Here is a 23,023-nt window from a genome sequence, read left to right on the forward strand (position 1 = left end):
TTAATGATATTCGAGCCACGGGTACAGGAGCTTGAGTGCTTTTCTAAAGGGGTAAAGAGGAGTAGCAACTAGGTCATGAAGTGCCAAAGTACACCTAACAAAGTTTACACCTAAAAGTTGTTAGAATGGCTGACAATAGTAAAGAGAGTGAAATTAATGTTGATAGCTTTGATTTTGCTAATGACCAGGCTACTAATGATGCCCCTATGCTTGTTAACTACCTTGTTTCTAGGCTTCAACAAGCCATGGGCGATCCATCCCTCCAAATTGAAGTACAACGGCAGCTTCGTGCTCATGGTATTCTCCAAGCTCCACACCACGAAAAGAAAGTACCTAGGAAGCCTCCTTGCGAGACTTCCAAAAGAGGCCTCTCTCCGATTCAGGAAGAAGAAGAGAATCCATATAAAGGGCTCAAAAGTTTGCTTCTTGATGACGCATCTCCTTCCCAAAGGAGAAGTCAAGATCCCCCACCAAAGGAACGAGAAAGAAGCGAGTCTCTTGCCACCTTGGCAGAGATGGCTCCACGAAGACGGCGGGAAAAACGCTCTCCATCACCTCCTAAATGGAGAAGACCATTGCACACTTCTCCACACCATAAATCAAAGAGGGATGACAAAAAACAAGAGAAGAAAAAGGCGAGAAAGAGTTCACCCTCTTCTCCATCTTCTTCATCCTCTTCCTCTTATGAAGAAAGTGATGGTGCAGAGAAAGAGGATCAAGGCAAGAAAAAGGCGAGAAAGAGGTCACCCTCTTCTCCATCTTCCTCAAATTCTTCATCTTCTGAAGAAAGCGATGGTGCAACTTTTGAACCATCAAAAAGGAGAGGCCATAGGAAATCCTATGCCGCGTGGAAGAGGTTGTCCAAGCTCAAGAAGATCAAAAATGGAGGAAAGAGCGTCTCTCTCCTTACCTACGATGGCACCTTTGGTGCTACGGACAAAGTCTTGGCCTTTATCCAACAATTCGATGCGGCGTTTGGAGATGAGAGCTTCACGGAGTCCTCTAAGCTTCACCGTGTAGCTATGCACTTTCAAAAGTCCACCAATCAATGGTGGTCTAGCCTACGGGCCAAGGTGAAGCTCCACAAACATGGAAAGCTTTAAGAGCTTCCATCATGAAGCAGTTTTTGGCCACCGATGCCAAAGACAAAGTACTCACCAAATGGCAAAGCTTGAAGCTCTCTCCCTATGAATCCATTCACAAATATGTAGACAAGTTTTGGGACTTACATCTCAAAGGCACTGTCTTTAAAAACATGGATTTTGGAGAGCAAAAACAACAATTTTGTGCGGGATTAACTGAAGAAATGGTGGAGCGTGTCAACTCCCAAAGGCCACGCACCATATCTGTGGGTATACACCATACTATGGTGGCTTCTCAAATCAATTTCCAAACAGGGGCTAAGAGAAATCCGAAGCCCACGGAAAACAAGGGTTCCAATGAGCCTAAGGGGAAGGACAATGTCCAAAAGTCTCCTAAGGGCAATTTCAATAACAACAAAGCTAAGGAGAAGGGAATTTATAAAGGCAAAAACAAACTCTCTCCTGAAGAGCTTGAGTGTTATCGCAAGGATAACCGATGTTTCAAGTGTGACGAGCTAGGACATGCGTACCGCGCTTGTCCCCAAAAGAACACCCACCATGAGCCTCCTAGAGCTACCTTGGTCAAAATCCAAGAAGAGAAAGCTCACCACAAAGGATCTCCTCTATGTCATGCTTGGGGAAAGGTAAGAGAACATGATGATTTTATTCTCTTTGACCCTGGTTCTACTCACAATTTCATATCCACAGAGTTGGCCACCAAGCTAGGCATCCAAGCCTATGAGATGGGAGATGTACTACCCACAAGTGGTGCTTTCAAGGGGCAAGAAGCTTCATTCACTCCCTTAATCGAGAAATTGAGGCTCCATGTCCAAAGCTATGTGGACAATGTAATGGAATTTGCCTATTCAATTTGAGAGTATAGGAATTTAATGAGAGTACTTTCAATAAATGATTTTGTGAGCATAGCGGGTTGACATAATTGAAGATGGCAACATAATCATAGCAATTAGTTAACTTGGCATAGACAATACTTTTGCAAGAGAGAGAATTTAGAGAACATGATAACAATTGAGGACCGGATTTATGTGGAGCCGGTCCCCCCTCCAATAGGCATTTGTATTATGATTTCTCCCATAAAGAGAGACTTGTTACAATACATTCTTTGTGTTCCTTGTGACCTAGGTGAAGCAATGAAGATGGAAAGCTTCATGCATCACCATCATAGCATAACCTAAACTTGAAGAAAGCTTTAACTATACCAAGCCTCAGTCCCAAGACCTCAAACACCTTCGAAGGTGGAGAGAGCTAGTAGGGAATGAGGGTAGGGAAGAGGAAGAAGAAACATTTCATACGAGAAAGAGCTAGTTCCTCACTTATCATAACTCTTGTGCTAGCATACATAATAGCATAGTAATGAAGAAGAAATAGATGGCAAGCTCAAGCATTGAAGCATGGCTCTTGGATGGATTTGCACTCCATAGCCAAGAGTGTTGGTGTAGGCTCTCAACCTCTACTTGCTTGGAGAAAGAGAGGGAGCTCTTGCACTTTGCATAGTACACAATGAGAGTGTTTGTGAGTGTGTGTGGGTGAGTATACCCCCTAAGCACCCGCCTAGCTTGCTTGGGTCGACCCCCCCTTGTAGCTCATGCTTGAAGCTCATTGGACCCCTCCAGGCCTAGCCAATCACAAGTAGGAGCCATTACAAGCAACAGGGATAGCCTTGGGACAAGTGTCCCCCTTTCCCCTTTGAGAGAGAGGACTTGATAAATGCAAAATCAATTAATTAAATATCCTTTATTATCATTGGACCCCTTGGGTGGCCAACCAATAGGTTTCAGGCACACCATGAGGGCAACATGAGGAGGAACTTGACAAGTGTCCTTGCTGCCTCTTCAAGCTGGGGCTTCCCTTGTGTGTGTGTGTGTGTGTGTGTGTGTGTGTGTGTGTGTGTGTGTGTGTGTGTGTGTGTGTGTGTGTGTGTGTGTGTGTTCTCTCTCATCCCCCCCCCCCCCCTTGTAGGCTCGCCCCCCTCCTTGTAGGGATCTTTTTGACTTTGGATGAACAAGCCCCTTAGTCATCAAGCATGACTAAGCACTTGAAGTAGGGGGTGTTCCCACAAGCATCTCAGGTAAGCTTCTCAAGGCACCTCAAGCACCTTAATCATGCACCAAGTCAAACATCTCAAGCATGGAGCCAGTCAAGCACCTCAAGCATATTAATCAAGCACCTCAAGCATGACAAGCACCTCAAGCAGGACAAGCACCTCAAGCACGACAAGCACCTCGAGTTTGGGCCGGGTTCCCACCTCAAGCTCAGCCCTAGCTTACCTAAGGTCAAAGGACTTTTACACACATTATTGGAGGTCTTCAATGAAGCTAACCCTAAGGTCTGATGCTCCATTGGTTAGCCTTGCTCTTGATAGACCATCTCCCATTTGGGCCCCTTTACTATTGGCCCCGTGTTGAGATAGATCTATAAGCACATATCTATATCTTAACACTTGTTCCGTTTATTGTCCCACATTAAGTGATCAATTTAATATGAGAAAATCATTTGGGTTGGTTAGATATTAGATTTTATGACATTACCTCTCTCTTGAAATCATAGTCGTCCTCGACTATGAGGTAGAAGAGATAAAGCCTTAGTCATTAGTCAATCGTACTTAGTGGGTAGAGGATCCCTTTTTTACCCTACGACATCTTTCCAAGATGGATGACTAATCCATTTGGTGCTTGGGAGACATAGCTGCCGCAAGCATGTCTGCTCTTTAGTCCATTTCATTCTCCCAAAGTAGAGTGACAAATTCTACTTGGTGTTTGAGAGACGTCGTCATCACAAACATGATTCTAAGCATGCATACTAGTTAAATTTGTGCACAATTAAAAAGAGGACTAGTCTTATAAGACAAAAACATGAGTCATTTAAAAGAAATTTGTACATTTGCTTACTCTAATGTAGCATTGTAAGCATTGACAAGGTTCATACTATCCTTAAGTTGTACTCCTTGCATCCATCTAGCATCTTCAAAAGGATAATTTTTGAACTTAATAAGATACCGTCGGATTATCTTACCATGTCGTAGTACCTTGTCTTCATGCCGAAGGATAGCTTCGGGTTGTAGCACCTCTTCTTGGTCTTCAACTTCGTGAGGGTCTTCAATAATTGGTTCAGTTGGTGGCTCTCCTTTGTAGGGCTTAAGTAGGCTTACATGAAAGGCATTGTGTATAAGCCAATGGTTGGGCAACTTGAGTTGATAACCCGTCACATTGATGGGCTTCAAGATTTGGAAAGGACCATAGTATCTTTTTGCTAGTTTAGCATAATACTTTTGATGGCCCGTAGGATTTTTGCCCGTCGTTTGCCTTAATCGAGCCTTAGGAAACTTGAGTAAGACCCAATCATTTTCTTTGAACATTAAGGTTCTTCTGTGCTTATGAGCAGCAACTTTTTGCCTTTGTTGAGAGATGGCTATAGCCTCCCTAATCTTTTGAAAAGATTTTTGTAGGTCACGGCTATCCTCATCGGCGGCGAAGATCTTCCCATGTACTTTGAGTAGCAAGGGACTTTTAGGTCTTCCCTCTATGATCTCGAAAGGTTCTTTCCCCGTAGAAGTATGGACATTATTATTGTAGGCATACTCTACTAGAGGTAAATACTTTTCCCATTGTGAGCGTTGATCTACTTCGGTAACATAATTCTTGAGTAGATCGAGTATCGTAAGATTGGCTATCTCACTTTGGCCATCCGTTTGTGGGTGATAGGCCGAAGAGAAATTCAATCTTGTTCCTAGATTTTCAAAGAGACCTTTCAAGAAATTACTGGTCATTCTAGGATCTCTATCTGACACGATGGATGTGGGTAATCCATGGTGCTTGAAAATCTAAGATATGAAGAGAGTTGCCATTTGATGTGCCTTAATAGTCTTTTTTACAGGAATAAAATGTGCTTGCTTGCTAAACCTGTCGACTATTGTCCATATTCCTGTATTCCCATGGATAGACTTGGGTAATCCAAAGATGAAATCCATGGATATACTCTCCCATGGTGAATTTGGAATAGGCAATGGCTGGAGTAATCCAGGTTGCTTCCCTCTATCATACTTGGTCTTTTGGCATACTACACATTTTGAAACATACTCTTGTATGTCCACTTTCATGGTAGGCCAATAGAAATACGTCTCTACTCCTCAGAGAGTAGGTTGAGTACCTCTATGCCCTGCATATGGAGGAGCATGGGATTCATACATAACCTTCTCACGAACGGAATGGGTAACACATAGCCTATTGCCGTGGAGAAGATAACCATCCTGCAATGTGAATGGTTCCTCTTTCTTCCCCAAAGCAAGGGCTGACATTATGTCTCTAAAGTCAGGGTCAGTAGCATACTCATCTATCATAGAGGATAGATCATTGTGAGTAGCTATAGACACCGCATTAACTTTTGGTCGTCGTGAAAGTGCATCGGCAACTTGATTGTGCTTACCAGCTATGTGAGCAATATGGAAATTAAATTGCGAAAGAAAATTTTCCCACCTCATTTGTTTGTCGGAAAGCTTGGTTTGCGTCATGAAATACTTGAGACTTTGGTGGTCGGTTCGTAGGATAAATGGAGTCCCCAATAGGTAGTGCTTCCATGTGTCTAGGGAATGTAGAACAGCTAAAAGCTCTTTCTCATAAATGCCCAAGACTCGTTCATCACTATTGAGCCTTCGGCTCTCATATGCTATGGCATGCCCTTCTTGAAGCAAAACCGCTCCAAGGCAATCACCACAAGCATCACATTGGAACTCAAATGGCTTTGAGAGATCTGGAAGCACGAGGACTGGTTGGGAAGTAAGCTTCTCTTTGAGTTTTTCAAAAGCATTTTGCTCCTTAGCAATCCATACAAACTTAACGTTCTTCTTTGTTAAGTCGTGTAGTGGTCCTGCTACTTGAGAGAATTTTGCTATGAAGCGTCTATAGTATGCACATATACCAATAAAGCTTCTTAGCTCATGTAGATTCCTTGGGTTAGGCCATGATTTTATTACCTCTAACTTTGATGGATCCATACGAATACCATCGTGAGAGATAATATGACCTAGATATTGAATCTCTTGAAGGAAGAATTCACTTTTCTTTTGGTTGAGAAAAAGTTTGTTCTCCCTCATGGCTTGAAAAATCACTTGGAGATGTTGCTTATGTTCCTCCAAAGACTTGGAGTAGATGATGATATCATCAAAGAACACTCCAGTGAATTTACGATATGGTCTAAAAATTTTCTCCATGAGACGATTGAAAGTAGCTGGTGCATTAGTCAAGCCAAAAGGCATGACTAGATATTCATAAAGACCAAATGTTGTGCGAAAACGCGGTCTTTAGGATATCTTCATCCACTATCCTTATTTGATGATAGCCACTCTTAAGGTCAATCCTACTGAAGTAGGTAGAGCCTTGTAGCTTATCAAACAGATCTTCTACCCGAGGCACGGGAAATCTGTTTTTGATAGTGATATGGTTTAGTGCTCGATAGTCCACACACATACGGTATGTACCATCTTTCTTTTGCACTAAAAGGACTGGAGAACAAAAAGGAGAGGAACTAGGCCTCACCATACCTTCGTCTACCAATTCCTGTACTTGCCTCATAATCTCCTCTTGTTGAGCTTGTGAGACTCGATAAGGAGGTTTGTTAGGCGGTGAGCTTCCTGGAAGGAGCTCAATACGATGGTCATCATCCCCTCTTTTTGGAGGTAGGTCCATAGGGATATCATCGATGAACACATCTTGGAATCCTTTTAGAAAAGTAGACAAGTCTAACTCTTCTTGATTCCTATCATTTTCATTTGATGAAACATTATTAGCTTTTAGAGACTCTTTGACATAAATCATGTACGCAGAAACTGAGCTCTTCATTGATTTATCAAAAGAAAGAGGATTTAAAAGTGGAATAGTGCGACCACGCTCACTAGCATCTATATACATGTTCTTTCCCCTGTAGGTGAAGTAAATTCTCCTTTCAGGGAACTTCATGTTGGCAGCCATGCGATCAAACCATGGTGCCCCTAGAATAACATCCTGATGTTGGAGAGGAGGGATGAAGAAGTCTTCTTTGTCGACATAGCTTTGGACATGAAGCCTCAACTTCCCAATCAAGGGACTAATGGAGGCTTGTTGTCCCTTGAAAGCTACATCAGCTGTTACTATATCTCCCATCTCAAAAGCTTGAATGCCCAACTTGGTGGCAAACTCTATTGATATGAAGTTGAGAGTAGAGCCTGGGTCAAACAAGATGAAGGTATCATGCTCTCTTACCTTTCCCCATGCATAGGAAAGTGATGATCCTTTGCAATGAGCATCCTCTTTTGGAGCTTCGATGGTGGAAGCCCTAGGAGTCTCATTGCGAGTATTCTTCTTGGGGCAAGAACAATAGCCATGTCCTTGCTCCCCACACTTGAAACACTTATGGTCCTTGCGAAAAGCTTCAAGCTCTTCAGGAGAGAGTTTGTTTTTACCTTTATAAACTCCCTTCTCCTTGGACCGAGTGTTGTTGTTGTTGGAAGTGCCTTGGGAATTATTTTGAGCATTGGATTTCCCCTTTGCATCATTTTTATCTTTGTTTTCCATGGGCTTGACATTACGTCTAGCCCCTTGATGGAAATTGATGTGTGAAGCAACCATGGTGTGGTGGATTACTTCGGTAATAGTACCGGGCCGTTGAGAGTTGATGTATTCAGCCATCTCTTCAGGTAATCCCGCAGAGAATTGTTGTCTTTGCTTGGCAAAGTCTATCTTTTGAAAGACAGTAGCTTTGAGATGTAAATCCCAAAACTTGTCTACATACTTGTTGATAGACTCATGAGAGAGAAGCTTCAAGCCGCGCCATTCGGTAAGAACTTTATCTTTAGTATCACTTGGAAGAAATTGCTTCATGATGGAAACTCGTAGAGTTTTCCATGTCTTTGGGGCTTCTCCATTGCCACGAAGGCTAGCCCACCATTGACGAGCTGATTTTTGGAAGTGCATAGCTACATGGCGTAGCTTGGAGGACTCTGTGAAGCCCTCGTCCCCAAAGGCCGCATCAAATTGCTGGATGAAGGCCAAGACTTTGTCGGTAGCACCAAAGGTACCATCATAGGTGAGAAAAGAGATACTCTTTCCTCCCTCCTTGAACTTCTTTAGCTTTTGTGACCTTCGCCATGCAGGAAATGATTTGCGATGTCCTCCCCTCTTGTATTCTCTAGGAGAATAGCCATAACTTTCATCGGAAGAGGAGGAAGGTGAAGAAGAAGGAGAAGAGGGTGACCTCTTCCTAGCCCTTTTCTTCCTTTGTTTCCTCTCTTGCCTTTCAGAGTGATGAGGAGAAGGACTATGGGTTGCTCTTTTCCTCTTAGGAGGAGTAGGCGATCGTCTAGACCGCCGTCTTCGTGGAGCCACATCTTCAGAAGAACTTAGACTATCATTGCTTTCTTTCTCTTTGGATTCCTCCTCTCGAATGGGAGAGAGTCTTCTTTTGGGGGTCTCTTCAAGAGGCCTCCTAAGCTCTCTCTCCTCTGGGAGAGGAAGGGAAATTCCATAAGCACGAAGTTGTTGAGTAACTTCGGCTTGCAAAGCAGGGTTGCCCATAGCTTGTTGCAACCTAGTGACGAGATAATTCACAAACATGGGAGCCTCATCATTAGCACCTTCATGTGCAAAATCAAAGCTATCAATGTTCATTCTACTCTCTTGATTATTGTCAGCCATGTTAACAACATTTATGTTTATACTTAGTGTATGCTTTGGCAATACAAAACCTTAGTTGCCACTCCTCTTAGCCTTTGAAAATCGGCTCTTAAGTATCTACACCCACGGCTCAAAGTGGTTAATTATAGAGAGTAGAGGAGTAGGTCTAACATAGCAGAGTTGCCAAGGGCTAGCTCCTTTCGGACTTCTTATGGATCAATAATGATAAAGCCATAGGCAAGTCTAAAAAGACTCCATTATTAAGTCCAAAGCTCCCGAGGTGTGCACCATCCCCCACACTGTGGGCTTAACAAAACCGATATTAGATCCCAGTTCCACTTACTCTATTATAATTAACAACATCAACCATTTATAGGCTACTTAAGGACCTCTCTTCTTAAGCAAGAAAAGAGAAACCAAATGCTCTCATACCAATGTAATGGAATTTGCCTATTCAATTTGAGAGTAACAGAATTTAATGAGAGTACTTTCAAGAAATGATTTTGTGAGCACAGCGGGTTGACATAATTGAAGATAGCAACATAATCATAGCAATTAGTTAACTTGGCATAGACAATACTTTTGCAAGAGAGAGAATTTAGAGAACATGACAACACTTGAGGACCAGATTTATGTGGAGCCAGTCCCCCCTCCAATAGGCATTTGTATTATGATTTCTCCCATAAAGAGAGACTTGTTACAATACATTCTTTGTGTTCCTTGTGACCTAGGTGAAGCAATGACGATGGAAAGCTTCATGCATCACCATCATAGCATAACCTAAACTTGAAGAAATCTTTAACTATACCAAGCCTCAGTCCCAAGACCTCAAACACCTTCGAAGGTGGAGAGAGCTAGCAGGGAATGAGGGTAGGGAAGAGGAAGAAGAAACATTTCATACGAGAAAGAGCTAGTTCCTCACTTATCATAACTCTTGTGCTAGCATACATAATAGCATAGTAATGAAGAAGAAATAGATAGCAAGCTCAAGCATTGAAGCATGGCTCTTGGATGGATTTGCACTCCATAGCCAAGAGTGTTGGTGTAGGCTCTCAACCTCTACTTGCTTGGAGAAAGAGAGGGAGCTCTTGCACTTTGCATAGTACACAATGAGAGTGTTTGTGAGTGTGTGTGGGTGAGTATACCCCCTAAGCACCCGCCTAGCTTGCTTGGGTCGACCCCCCCTTGTAGCTCATGCTTGAAGCTCATTGGACCCCTCCAGGCCTAGCCAATCACAAGTAGGAGCCATTACAAGCAACAGGGATAGCCTTGGGACAAGTGTCCCCCTTTCCCCTTTGAGAGAGAGGACTTGATAAATGCAAAATCAATTAATTAAATATCCTTTATTATCATTGGACCCCTTGGGTGGCCAACCAATAGGTTTCAGGCACACCATGAGGGCAACATGAGGAGGAACTTGACAAGTGTCCTTGCTGCCTCTTCAAGCTGGGGCTTCCCTTGTGTGTGTGTGTGTGTGTGTGTGTGTGTGTGTGTGTGTGTGTGTGTGTGTGTGTGTGTGTGTGTTCTCTCTCATCCCCCCCCCCCCCCTTGTAGGCTCGCCCCCCTCCTTGTAGGGATCTTTTTGACTTTGGATGAGCAAGCTCCTTAGTCATCAAGCATGACTAAGCACTTGAAGTAGGGGGTGTTCCCACAAGCATCTCAGGTAAGCTTCTCAAGGCACCTCAAGCACCTTAATCATGCACCAAGTCAAACACCTCAAGCATGGAGCCAGTCAAGCACCTCAAGCATCTTAATCAAGAACCTCAATCATGACAAGCACCTCAAGCAGGACAAGCACCTCAAGCACGACAAGCACCTCGAGTTTGGGCCGGGTTCCCACCTCAAGCTCAGCCCTAGCTTACCTAAGGTCAAAGGACTTTTACACACATTATTGGAGGTCTTCAATGAAGCTAACCCTAAGGTCTTATGCTCCATTGGTTAGCCTTGCTCTTGATAGACCATCTCCCATTTGGGCCCCTTTACTATTGGCCCCGTGTTGAGATAGATCTATACGCACATATCTATATCTTAACACTTGTTCCCGTTTATTCTCCCACATTAAGTGATCAATTTAATATGAGAAAATCATTTGGGTTGGTTAGATATTAGATTTTATGACAACAAAGAGGACTTCTTTATCTCTCCTCTCAAGCACGAGGATGTAATCCTAAGGGCACCATGGTTTGATCGCATGGCTACCAATGTTAAATTCCCTGAAAGGAAAATCTACTTTTAAGTACAGGGAAAAAGATATGTACATAGATGCGGGTAACATACGCAAGCTTTCAATAAGTCAATAAAGAGCTCTTTTTCCGCGTACATGATTTTTGTTAAAGCTTCTCAAAATGAACGTAATGCTTTAGCAAAAGAAAATATAAACAATCACAAGGAATTAGAGCTATCCAATTTTCTCAAGGGGTTTCAAGATACCTTTATTGATGACATCCCTTGTGAACAACCTCCTAGTTGAGGTAATGGTGACCATGCAATTGAACTCCTTCCAAGAAGTTCACCGCCTAATAAACCTCCTTATAGAGTTTCTCAAGCTCAACAAGAGGAGATTACGCGGCAAGTGCATGAGTTAGTTGAGAAGGGCTTGGTTAGGCCTAGCTCATCTCCATTTTGCTCACATGTGCTATTAGTGCAAAAGAAAGACGACACATATCATATGTGTGTCGACTATAGAGCACTAAATCAGATCACTATCAAGAATAGGTTTCCCGTTCCATGGGTAGAAGACCTATTTGATAATCTACAAGGGTTGACCTACTTCAGTAGGATTGATTTAAAAAGTGGCCATTATCAAATAAGGATAGTTGATTAAGACATTGTAAAGACTGCATTTTGTACTACATTTGATCTTTACGAATACATTGTCATGCCTTTTGGTTTGACCGATGCACCAGCCACATTTAATCGCTTGAGCTAGAGATCTTGAGCTAGTCATCGAGGCTCTATAGAGAGAGCTGGATGAGAGGATGAACATAATCTCAAATATACAAAGACAAGTCAAAGAGCTGAAAGCTGAAGCCGAACAACACCAGCTTGCAAAAGAGAAGCAGCAAAAATAAATGGAGGAGTTGGGAGAACTTCTAACCAAGTTATTTGATGCCTGTAAGACTAAAGATCAACAGCTGACAGAGGTAACAAATGAACTCTTAACCACCACTCTGTCAGTACAAAAGATCCAAGTGTAGCTCGATGTAGCGAATGCTTCTATGCAGTACTCTGAGCGAAGGGATTAATGATCAGGCAGCATTTTTGAGACAGATAAGGAAAAATCCTGCTGTCGCTTCAATAAAAGGTACAGATGAAGTCTATAAGACTTTGGAAAAAAGAAAAAAGAATCTCAAGCTAGAGCAATCACAAAGGAGATACCTTGCACTGATGTGGGTACAACGAGAAGAGCAATCCACTTAAAGAACACTAGCAAGTCATAAAGTGGATACTTAGGTATATGAAAGGGACAACAACAAATGCTTTGTATTTTGGAGGAACTAATATGTTCATGTAGGTGACAAAGATACTTGAAGGAGCACTATTGGTTATGTCTTCACAATTGGTGGCACAACAATAAGCTAGGATTCAAAGCTATAGAAAGTGGTCTCACTTTCTACCACGGAAGCAGAGTATGTAGCACTAACAGAGGCAAGCAAAGAAATATTGTGGCTTCACATATTCTTAGAAGAGCTTGGATACAAGCAAGACAACTGCATCTTGTATAGTGATAGCCAAAGTGCTATCCAACTTGCCAAGAATTCAGCCTTTCACTCAAGGACAAAGTACATTGAGGTGAAATATCACTTCATATGCACTCTTTTAGAAGAGGGACAACTAAAGCAAGGAAAGGTACACACAAGTGAGAATCTTGCAGACATGTTTACAAAGGTAGTCAACAAGGAGAAGTTGAGCTTTTGCTCATCTTCAATTGGCATTCAAAGATAAGAAGTCAGGATGGAAAGCAAGCATATGTTTGGTGTGGAGATCAGTCTCCGAGTGGAAGATTGTTAAGTATGGAGCCTGATTTACCCCTTGTAATTTTCAGTATTAAAAACGCACATTTGTGATTTCCTTGTTATAAAAAGAAGCCATCGTGCGTGAAAAAAAATCACTCGTAGGAATATTTATTTTTGCCGGAATATTATGCCTGAATGATGACCAAAAAGTGGTCAAAAAACGGCCGGTCGGTTGGCCAATTGGCCTTGGCCGGTAGTCAATGGGCGGTGACTGGTGGACTGTGGACGGAAGTCTTTGGTCAGTGACCAAATTCAATGGCTAGTGGCCAATTTCTAGACGGATTTGTCTTCTCAAAGACAACCACACATGGGCGCATGGGAGAATTCAACTTGGACTTGTCTACACAAGGGTGGTCACACATGGGCGCATTGGAGTTTCCAACTCGGAATTGTCTACACAAGGGCGGCTACACACGGCTGCCTCTCATGAGAGAGGATGGCCCTTTTGGCCTACAAATGGAGGCCTTTCTACACACAAAAATAGGAGAGAAGAGTGTGGTGGAGTGTGGTGCATTTTGAAGTTGATGCAACAAGGTGGATATGAGGTGGTGAGAGTGAAGCAAGGTGGGAGCTCTATTAAGGGTATAATCCCTTTGTAATCGAACAGGAATAGAGGTTTTCCCCTTCCATTTCACTCCACACATTAGAATAAACATTGCAATTAGTAGAAAGATCCATTTTCAATAACGTATGGTGTTCATGTTCGGTACTCAAAGAGTAGGAGAAATTCTCGCGTCACCAAATCCTATCATCCTGCCTCTTATTGACTATCGTAGATCATTTGATGTGCATATTATATTTTGTTGTAGAATAGATTGCAATTTAGAAAGGATTATTGTGTAAATCTTTTCAAGAAGAAGAAGAAAAAAAAGAAACGTATTGTCACTTTGAAATTGATTCAATGGAGGCCCAACGTCAAATGTCAGGATATCCCTCTTTTTTTGGAGAGCCTGATGAGGATGCCGAGTTATTTTTAGCAAATTTAAAAATGGTTTGCCGCATAAAAAGGGTAATAGGAGATGAGAAATGCTTGGAAATGTTTTAAGTGGTCCTCAGGAAAGATTCTACCACTTGGTTTTACTCTCTATAGTTAAGGGAAACTATAGGGAAGTTGTTGATCATTTCAAGCGATACTTCTTTCGCCCCCAAAACACTCAAAAGTTATGGTAAGACATCATTTCTCACAAGAAAACTGACTTAGATGACTACTACATGTACAAACAAGAGTTTCTACGTCTTTGGGCTGTATGGGTGAGAAATGTTGCTAACCCTGGTGATGGTGCAAAGTTCCTAAAGAAGGAGAGATTCATAGCTAGTCTCTTTCCCACACTAAAGAAAAAAGTTGAGGTGGGTGCACCTTCTACCTTTGATGCAACTAAAACTAGGGCTATTGAGAAGTATAAAAAACTCAAGTGCCTAAGGGGAGAGGTTCCAATAGAGGGCCTAGACCCAAGGAAAAATTGCAAACATCAACATCTAGAGAGATTCCTGAGGTAGCAACTGAGGTGATTCAAAATTTAAATGAATTCTTAAGTAGTTTTGCAATTCATCTTGCACAAGTTGTAGGTCCCAAGGGACAATCAAAGAAGGCAAAGGAGCGGGAGCCACGACCTAGGCAACTTTTGCAATGTTGGAACTGCGGAGAATCTAGACATGGGATGTATAATTGTCCTTGGCATTGTGGGGAGCCAGGGAGACCTAGCTTGAATTAACCAGTGATGAATATAGGTGAAGGAACTGGTCGATAACCAAGGCTTCTATAAAGACCACCTCCACAAGGAGTGGAAGGAGTTCCACCTTTGCCAGATCCAAATTTGCATGTGGTAGATGTGACAAATTCAAATGAGATTGACATGGAAGTAAATAGCATCAAGCACGGCCATGGAAAAGGTAAGGAGAAAGAAGGAGTCACATCACACAGTGACCATGGACGAGACAAGAAGGCCAAGGAGACCAAGGAAGCCAAGAGGACTCCACATCGTATCGACCTCCAGGACTTCCTTCTTGGACATGGTATGGCTCCATACAATCTATTGGAAGACATGAGAGGTAAGGGTCTTGATATCTCATGGCCACAATTTCTTGCATTGTGTCCACAAGTTATGAGGGAATTAACAAAGGTTATTAGCATTAGGAGAAAGGTAAAAGAGAATGTGCCTGTTGTGAAGATTGCACAAGCTAAAATGTATGAGGATATTACACTTGTGCTAGATTGTTACATCAAAGGAAGGTTGGTTAGGAAAGGTCTAGTGGATGGGGGTGCAAGAATTTGCATCATAATAGAGGGCCTCATGCAAAAGACTAGGCATGCACATCCATGAGACACCTAAAATGAAAGTCAAAATGGCAAACAATAGAAAGGCTAGGTGCACAAGCATTTGTAAAAATGATTTTGTGGAGGGCCTTCGGCATTAAGAAGGCAATAGATTTTTATGTTATGTCGACCAAGGGAAGTGGCTATCCATTTATCGTAGGAAGACCATGGCTAATGAAAATGCAAGCTTTGCACAATTGGGAAAGTGGAAAGTTGATTTGTAGGAATGGAAATCATAAAAAGGTTGTCTTCAACATGAAGGAGAAACGTCAAGAGGAGCTCCATGAGGAATCATTGCAAAGTGAGATGAAGGAAGAGTGGACTGATAGCACTTCAAAAGAAGAAGGTAGCGGTAGCATTATTGAAGAGGATTCTTCCACTGACGCCATGTGGGTGAGGTTTAAACCAAACAATCAAGAGACCTCTTGTCAAGGTTTGGATGAGGTAGGTTCCCAAGAGAACCAAAATGTGCAAAGATGAAGGGATGATAGAAGGTATGCTATCAACAACACTTACAAAGGAAGAAAGAGAGGAGTTCAAATGTGTGCTAAGGAAGTTTTCTAGGATTTTTGCTAAATACTAAACAGATGTGCATGGAGTAGATGATGTTCAACACAAGATCGAGCTAAAGCAAGAGGCCAAATCTTGGCCACGAGTCATCAAGAAGCAAGCACCACTCAAAGAGGTGAGAAAGCTTCTAGCAGTAGGGTTCATTTATCATGTAGAAAATCGTGAGTGGGTATCTCCAGTTGTGGTCACTCCAAAAAAAGAATGGCAAATGGAGGGTATGTGTCGGCTATCGGCCACAAAGTCTCATTCAAGGCTATTGAAGCGGATCTGTCCAAGGAAAAATCCCTCATTGACCTACCGTCACCAAAAAGTCTCAAGGAAGTAATCTCATCTGTCCAAAAAGTGAATTACATATTCTGCTCATCTACGTATTATTAGAGTTACTTCACCCCCTCCAAAAGTTGACACAGCAGGTAGAATTTGCATGGTCTGATGAGCTTGAGGATTACTTTTGCAGTATAAAGATTGTTTTGTCAAAGTTCTCGACACTCATGCCTCCATGTTGGGAATACACATTTCTTGTTAGCTCAAGTGTAGGTAAGGAGACATTGGGTGCACTGAGGTCCACATAGCAATAGGATGCGGCATGTCTACTTTTCTAGTAGGGTCATGAACGCACTAGAAAAGTATTACACAAAAGAAGAGTTTATGATGCTTTCTCTCATCTTTGTAGTGAGAAATTTAGATCGTATCTCCTTCCAAAGCCTTTTGTCATACTCACTGCCAAAAACTTGTTTCCTTGGGTGTCCTCTCAAATGACACTAAGTCCCGTGATCTCAAAGTGAATTATGAGATTTCAAGAATTCCAATACTCTTTCAAGGTAGAAGATAGTGTACATGCACAGTTGGCAGGGATTCTCACCTATAGAGTGCACAAAAGGGATATGAAAGTGCCTAAAGTGAAAAGCCTACTCTTGCCAGCAGCTAAAAGCATACCTAATTCATTCACCTTGTTCTTTGATGGAGCATTCAAGAAGGCCACAAGAAAAGCAGGGGGAGGGCTTGTCTTGCTTGATCCAAATGGAGTGGTTGTTGTAAAAGAACTGTGAGTTTGCCAGAGTCCATAAGCAACAATGAAGCAGAGTACAACATACTACTCCATGGCTTGCAGATGTGTGTTGCTCAAAAGATATGACTTCTCATGATAAAAGGGGATGCACTTCTCATTGTAAAAAAAATCTTAGGCATTGGGACATGTAAAAATGAAAGATTAAGGCGAAAGGTTCATTCCATCTACAAAATATGCATAGAGTTCCTTTCGTAAGCAGAATAATTATGTTGATTAGAATCAAGCTTCTTGCTTTCAAATGCAATTGGCCTTTCATCCTACAGAAGGGCTACTCCAATAGCACGATTGCTAGCACCTATTTCTAGAATGAATGGTTTCAAAGGATCCACAATAGCCAAAATAGGAGGTGTACAAGATGGGAGAATCCCATGGTGAAGAACTGGGTTGTACAAGACCTCCACTGAGATAGACAACAAGCTGACGTTCAACCTCAATAGCCTCATAATGGCTCATTCTGCAGGGTGGTTTAATGCATGCAACCACATCTATGCCATGCTGCATAGCCCGTGTCCACGATAACCGTGGTGGTAAATCATCCAAAAATACATCTTTATATTTTACTAATAATAATTTTAGCTTATTAGCAACATTTGCTTGTTCAAGAGAGAGAGAGTAGTAGCCTTAGATGCAATAGAAGAGAGAGAAGCATGTGGAGTTGAAGAATTATCATGTAAAACATTATCAACATTTTAAAGAAAATGACACATGGAGTAACACAAAAAATCTTCTTCTATTTCCTCATGAGAAGTGAGCTTCATAAGCTTTGATGTACATATGAATGGCAAGGAAGGCACACCCTTCTCTCCCAATAGCAGCACATGCACGCCATTGGATTTGAATATCAAATTGTTGTGCTCATAGCTATGTTTAAGTAATGATCCTAGACTATGTAGCAACGCTTGACCAAGGACCACATCCGCCCGCTCCATATTCATAATAGTGAAATTCAAGGAGGTGTGATATCCTTGAATTTTGAGTGCTACATCTCTCACTTGAGTGTCCTACACCTCGACATCATGGCCGTTTATCATCACTACTTTGTAACGATGGGAACTCAAAGTCTAGGCAACTTGATCCATTTCGCTAACTTATAGTTAATGAAATTGTGCGAAGCACCATCGTCCACCATAATTTGGACCATGTGCCCTTGGATGGACCCATGCATACAAACTAGCTCATGTGAACCGAAGGTCAGCTAGCACATGGAGGCCGTTATACAACATTTGTGCACCACCTCGATGTGTGCTACCTCCACAATGGACAAATGAGAGGAGGACTCAAGAGGCAATGTCTGCACCATGTGCACTGTTCTCTACTTTTCTTATGCAACAGATTTCCCCTTGGGACAATCCTTTTTTCCATTCCCACTCCCTAAAACTGTGAAACATAATTTTCTTTTTTAGCCTTCTCAAACTATTCAATGGACAGAGGGGCCCTAGGACCCTTGGTTTTCTTCGACACCTCCAATGTAGCTACTATAAACTCTTTTATTGTGCCCATGCTGTGTGCGTGCATTTGCATGTGTAGTGGCAGGAACATGAGTATTATGCAGTGTTTTCTCATTGTGATCGTCATGTATATGTGTTTGCACTATAGCCTCCTTAAGCATCTTGGGATCCTGAGTCTTGACATGCTTCTTAAGCTTTGGTTTTAGCCCCCATGGATAAACGCATGCACTTGATGAAAGGTTTCTAACCCCTCCATCTTGAAATGACATCACGATAGTGCAAGAAATACTCCAACAGTGTTTTATGTTGATGCATAGAACGCTTATCCCAAGGAGACCAATTTTTGTCCGCTTCATTTGTGGACATAAATTATTTTCTAAATACAACCTCAAAGGCTACCCAAGTCTGTGGTATGATGCCCTTAACCTTGAGGGACATCTACCATTTTCAGGCCTTGCCTTCTTACGTCAGACTTGGTTGCAATGCTTTGTCAAGAAAAAGTAAATAATCTGATTTTTTGTAAGCGCATACTCTCCAGTCGGATTGAGTGGTTTGGAGTCTTTTCGTGCTATTTCTAGCCGTAGACCTAAAATTTTGCAACTTCAAATAACAACTCACAATGATTCTTTCGGAGAGAGCAATGTTCTGAAATCCACCTTGGATCCTACTTACCCTACTCTTAGGTTCTCATGCAATGGGGTTGTGAAAAATGTCCACAAACACTCGTTTTCTTGTTTTTTATGGTTTCCTGAGCATTGATCTTAATACTTTTCTTGTCTATCAATCATTCTCAAAATCCTAATCTAATTCTACAATCCTACAATCGTAAAGGCACTGAGCAAGTACAACTTACCTCCAAGATACCTCTACACAGCAAAAGACGACAATCTTAAGCTATGTGGTTTCTAAAAAAGAAAGTTTTGACTCTAGGAGATTCTAGAGGAAGTTAAAGGATAACTTTACAAGATGCTCATGTTTTTCCCTAGTTTAGGTCTCTTCGATCCTCGGAAACGGCGCCAAATGTGGGACGCGTGTCTAACCTCACTCCTATTTTATTGCAGATTTAGCGAGAACCACAATTAAATTGTTGATCCATGGGAGATGCTAACTCGACTAGTGCATAGAGGCTACAAGAGGTTGTCAATCTCTTGGAAAATAACAAACAACTCACATCTAACTCAAGCTACACTCAAGTGACTGAAATCACCAAAAGCCAATCGCTCATCGGCAAACAAATCACATCCGTTACAGCATCAAATGACATCCAAATGTAATGAAACTTCTTGGACATGTTTATAAGACCTAAGAACACATGCTTATGGTCTCAAATCCCACTTTAGGTCAAGTGCCAAAATCGCGATTATTAACAAGAGTGGATTTTTGACCAAGCCATTTTCGACCCAGAATGCACCTAAATGCTTAGCAATGATGCCCCAATAACCCACCTATGCTTAATTTTTTATTTTGAAGTGTAAATTCCTGCTTATGATGAAATTAGGCCGTGGGCCGACGACGCCAAAAGCTACAAAATACTGTGATGTGCTTATGTCAATGCATAAAGCTCTTACCTACGATTGCAATGCAATAAACGCGACTGCAATGTGACAACCGAGGAGGGAGTAGGAAGCGCGAGAAGGAGAGAAGTGAGCATCGTTAGCTGACGCTGTGTATATTATTATTTAAAACTCAATAATAACTTACAAAATTTGGCTTTTATACCTTAGCCAAGGTTTTTGGTGGTCAAAATTAATCATCTAGGAGCTGTAAGTAAAGATGGGTACTGACAGGTTGATACAATCTAGAAGCTTGTAGCCTCGGCTCATCAATTACAAGGATTTATCCGTAAAATAGGAGTTACAATATTCTCGAGTTATCAAAAAAAAAAAAAAGTGTTTTTAGAATAAGAGCTCTGAAAAATGATATCCTTGTTAGCTTGCTGCTAACATTCCCCACCTCCTCGCATGTTGTCCCTTAACACAACTTTATGGACTGAAGTAGCCTTTGGGTTGACAGCTAGCGAGGCGATCTTTAAGCGCATTTAGGGCCTTTTCATATCTGATCTTTCTTTCTTTATCTGGCACCTGCAAAAACTGCATAGTGACTCTATTTTTAAGCTTCACAGCTAAGTAGCCTACAAATCTCGAAGTCAGACTGCTCATCACTGGCCCAAATATCTTCGTTTGCCAAGTGAAGAACCCTGTGTAGAATGCTTCCCTAAATGCCAACATATTGTGTGATGGTAAGAACATGCACCGGCCGTAGAATCCATAGAGGACTTCTTTGGAAGGTTGACCACTGAGATCGTAGCATAAACCTTTATTACCCTCGAGGAATGACATCCACAGGGCGCGTGCTTGCTTTGGCTCATGGAAAACTTCGATGCAGGTGAGCAACATTCTACAGATTTTATATAGCATTGCACATGATAGATCCGGTAGACTTTTGAAGAAGGACATGGCACCCGTTAGGGCTTTCACCATGTATTCTTCTGTCGGCTCTCCCTTTTTTGAAGCAGGCAACCTTGGGTAGTTCAGCCAGGTTGGCCACTTCTTCATTATTGCCTCATGTGCTTGCCAGGTCCTTAATCTTGGTACATGACAAAAAGTAGGATCTTTTTGTAGTATCGCAGGTGCTCTTGTGAACAGAATCAAACACCTTGGATTCTTGTTCAACCAGCTCAGCCTCCACTTTGGATGGTCTTCATCTGCGCCTTCTTCTTGCATTTCTTTGTAAAGCCTCTCTTTGACTTGGAGCAACTCCACCTTTATCAAAGGGTATGGTAGGGATTGCTGATGCCATTGCGCATTGATTTGATTGGAAGTGAGTTAACATTGACAGAGTAAAGGATTCTCTACTCCCAATCCATTGTTGCTTTCCACTGCTCATCCACCTCTTGTGTAATCTTTTCTTTCAGTGCATCTTCTTCAGCATTTGACAATCGGACCATCGACACTGTATCAGTTTCTATTATTTGTACCTGAAATTCATCCTCGTCACCTAGCCCTTCTGTTGGCTGTGTCACCATCTCAACAAAAGATACTGAGGGGATATCTATCTCTAGCTGTTCTGACTTTCCTGCTTCTTCTTGAGTTTCTGGCCGGCCATCTCTCAGCAGTTGGTTGACTCTTTTAAGCTCGGCTATTTCTTTTAGAAGCTCTTCTTCTCGTTGCACCCGCATTAAAGCCAAGTCTCTGCGCTGAGACTACTCCAGTTTAAGCTCTAGCTCGAGGTCCTTGTTCTTTTTTTCTAATGCTTTGTAGACCTCGTCTATCCTTTGATCGAGGCTACTGTGGGATTTTCTCGTATTTGCGACAAGAAAGTTGCCTGATCATTTATTCTCTGCTCAGAGTATTACAGGAAGCATTCGCTACATCTAGCTATACTACTTGAATCTTCTGAACCAACAGGTTTGTAGTTAGAAGTTCGTTGGTAACTTCTGTCAGCTGTTCATCTTTTGCTTTGCAAGCATTTGACAACTAAGTAGGTCACCGAGCTCCTCCATTTCCTTATGTTGTTTATCTCTTGCTAGCTGATGTCGTTCAGCTTCATCTTTCAATTCCTGCACTTGCCTTTGTAGATCGGTGATGATATTTAATCTTTCGTTTAACTCTCCTTGGAGAGCATCAATCACCATCTCTAGTTCTTTAGCCTTTGTGCTGCGTCTAAGTGCTGTTGTTCGGATTCTTTCTGTCATATCCTGCATTTGCTTTGCATATTCATTGACTTGCAGGATTACCTCATCGTTTGATTGCCAATCTTCATTTTTTGCTAGCTGCCCAGATGTCTCGGCAGTCTCTTGTGTTTCTCTCAGCTGCGTTGTGGCGGCTGGTTGTTCTTGCCCTTGAGGCTGTGGTTGGTCTTCTTCCACTTTGTCATCCTGAGGCTTCATGGATGCCTCGGCCTTTTCTGACTGTGTAGAGGTAAAAGGTGTTTCCTCAGATTCCTGTTCTCTTGTTTGTTCAAACTTTGCGGTGTCCTCTGGTGCAAGACTTGCTTCTCTTTCCGGCTCTGGATCTTGCTCTTCGTGCTACTCTTCTGCAGTAGCTGCCTATTGTGCAGATTCAGCTGCTTCGCTTTATTCAGGCTCCGTCTCCTTTGTGGACTCAGTTTCTGTGGCTTTATCTGTTGGTGATGGTGGTGGGCTTAGCATGGGGTGATCATGTTGTTCTAAAGCAGGTGAAGAAAGTTGGGGAGACATATCACATTGTTCATGTTGTGCTTCTCCTTGTGTAGTTGCTTCCTCTGCTTGCGTTTGTTGCTCCGCCGTCTCTTTAGCCTTTCGTTCTGCTTCCTGGGCTTCTTTCAACTTCAAATCTTTTTCCTCCTGATACATTTTTTCCAGTAACTTGGTGGGATCTTTGGCCTCTTTCCTCGTATGGTGCTTTGTTCTTGGCCCTTTTACGTTTATAGGTACCCACTTTGCCAGGTCCTTACCTTGAGCTTGGCGGCTGCGTTTGTAGGAGTTCTTTTCTCTTTCAAACCTAGCATGTTTCTGTTGCGGCTCCTCTTGATGTGCTGCCACGGCTTTTCTTTTCATCTCTTTCCCTTTGTGCTCTTTTTCCTCATTATCAGAGCTTTCACTACTATGGCGTTCTGGCAAGCTCTCAACAGACTCTTCATCAAACTCTTCATCAGACTTGTATGTTCTCTTGGTAGATCTTGTGGCTCGAGGGGAAGGTTGTGCTGACACTATCCAAGTGTTCTGATTTGAGGCACGCGGCAAGTTGTCGGCCATGCTGATAGCATGGTAGGTAATTCTAGTTAGAACCTCTAGTGCTCCCATATATGTTATTTTTCCTTTGTTCTTTGTCCCTTTCAATGTGGACAACACGTATTGTGCATGGTCAATTGGTTGCCTGG

General features: G+C 42.2%; 1 protein-coding gene across 1 annotated transcript; it reads left to right on the top strand.

Annotated features, from left to right (window-relative positions):
• Positions 1 to 245: 245 nt before the first annotated feature.
• Positions 246 to 22,207, top strand: LOC147456765 (uncharacterized). The gene is made up of 4 exons (XM_086511894.1): positions 246 to 856; positions 21,521 to 21,570; positions 21,936 to 22,015; positions 22,103 to 22,207. Exons 1-4 carry the CDS (start codon positions 246 to 248, stop codon positions 22,205 to 22,207), a joined length of 846 nt encoding a protein of 281 aa, XP_086368020.1.
• Positions 22,208 to 23,023: the final 816 nt, after the last annotated feature.

The sequence above is a fragment of the Adiantum capillus-veneris genome, chromosome 5 (assembly GCF_014529385.1).
Source record: "Adiantum capillus-veneris isolate H3 chromosome 5, ASM1452938v2, whole genome shotgun sequence".
Lineage (NCBI taxonomy): Eukaryota > Viridiplantae > Streptophyta > Polypodiopsida > Polypodiales > Pteridaceae > Adiantum > Adiantum capillus-veneris.

What these genes read in the sequence shown, in the direction of transcription:
- LOC147456765 (XM_086511894.1), top strand. Translation starts at nt 246, where the DNA reads ATGGGCGATCCATCCCTCCAAATTGAAGTACAACGGCAGCTTCGTGCT. An exon ending in TCCTATGCCGCGTGGAAGAG is followed by an intron (nt 857 to 21,520) that starts GTTGTCCAAGCT and finishes AGAGTATTACAG; the next exon opens with GAAGCATTCGCTACATCTAG. An exon ending in TTCTTGCCCTTGAGGCTGTG is followed by an intron (nt 22,016 to 22,102) that starts GTTGGTCTTCTT and finishes GTGTTTCCTCAG; the next exon opens with ATTCCTGTTCTCTTGTTTGT.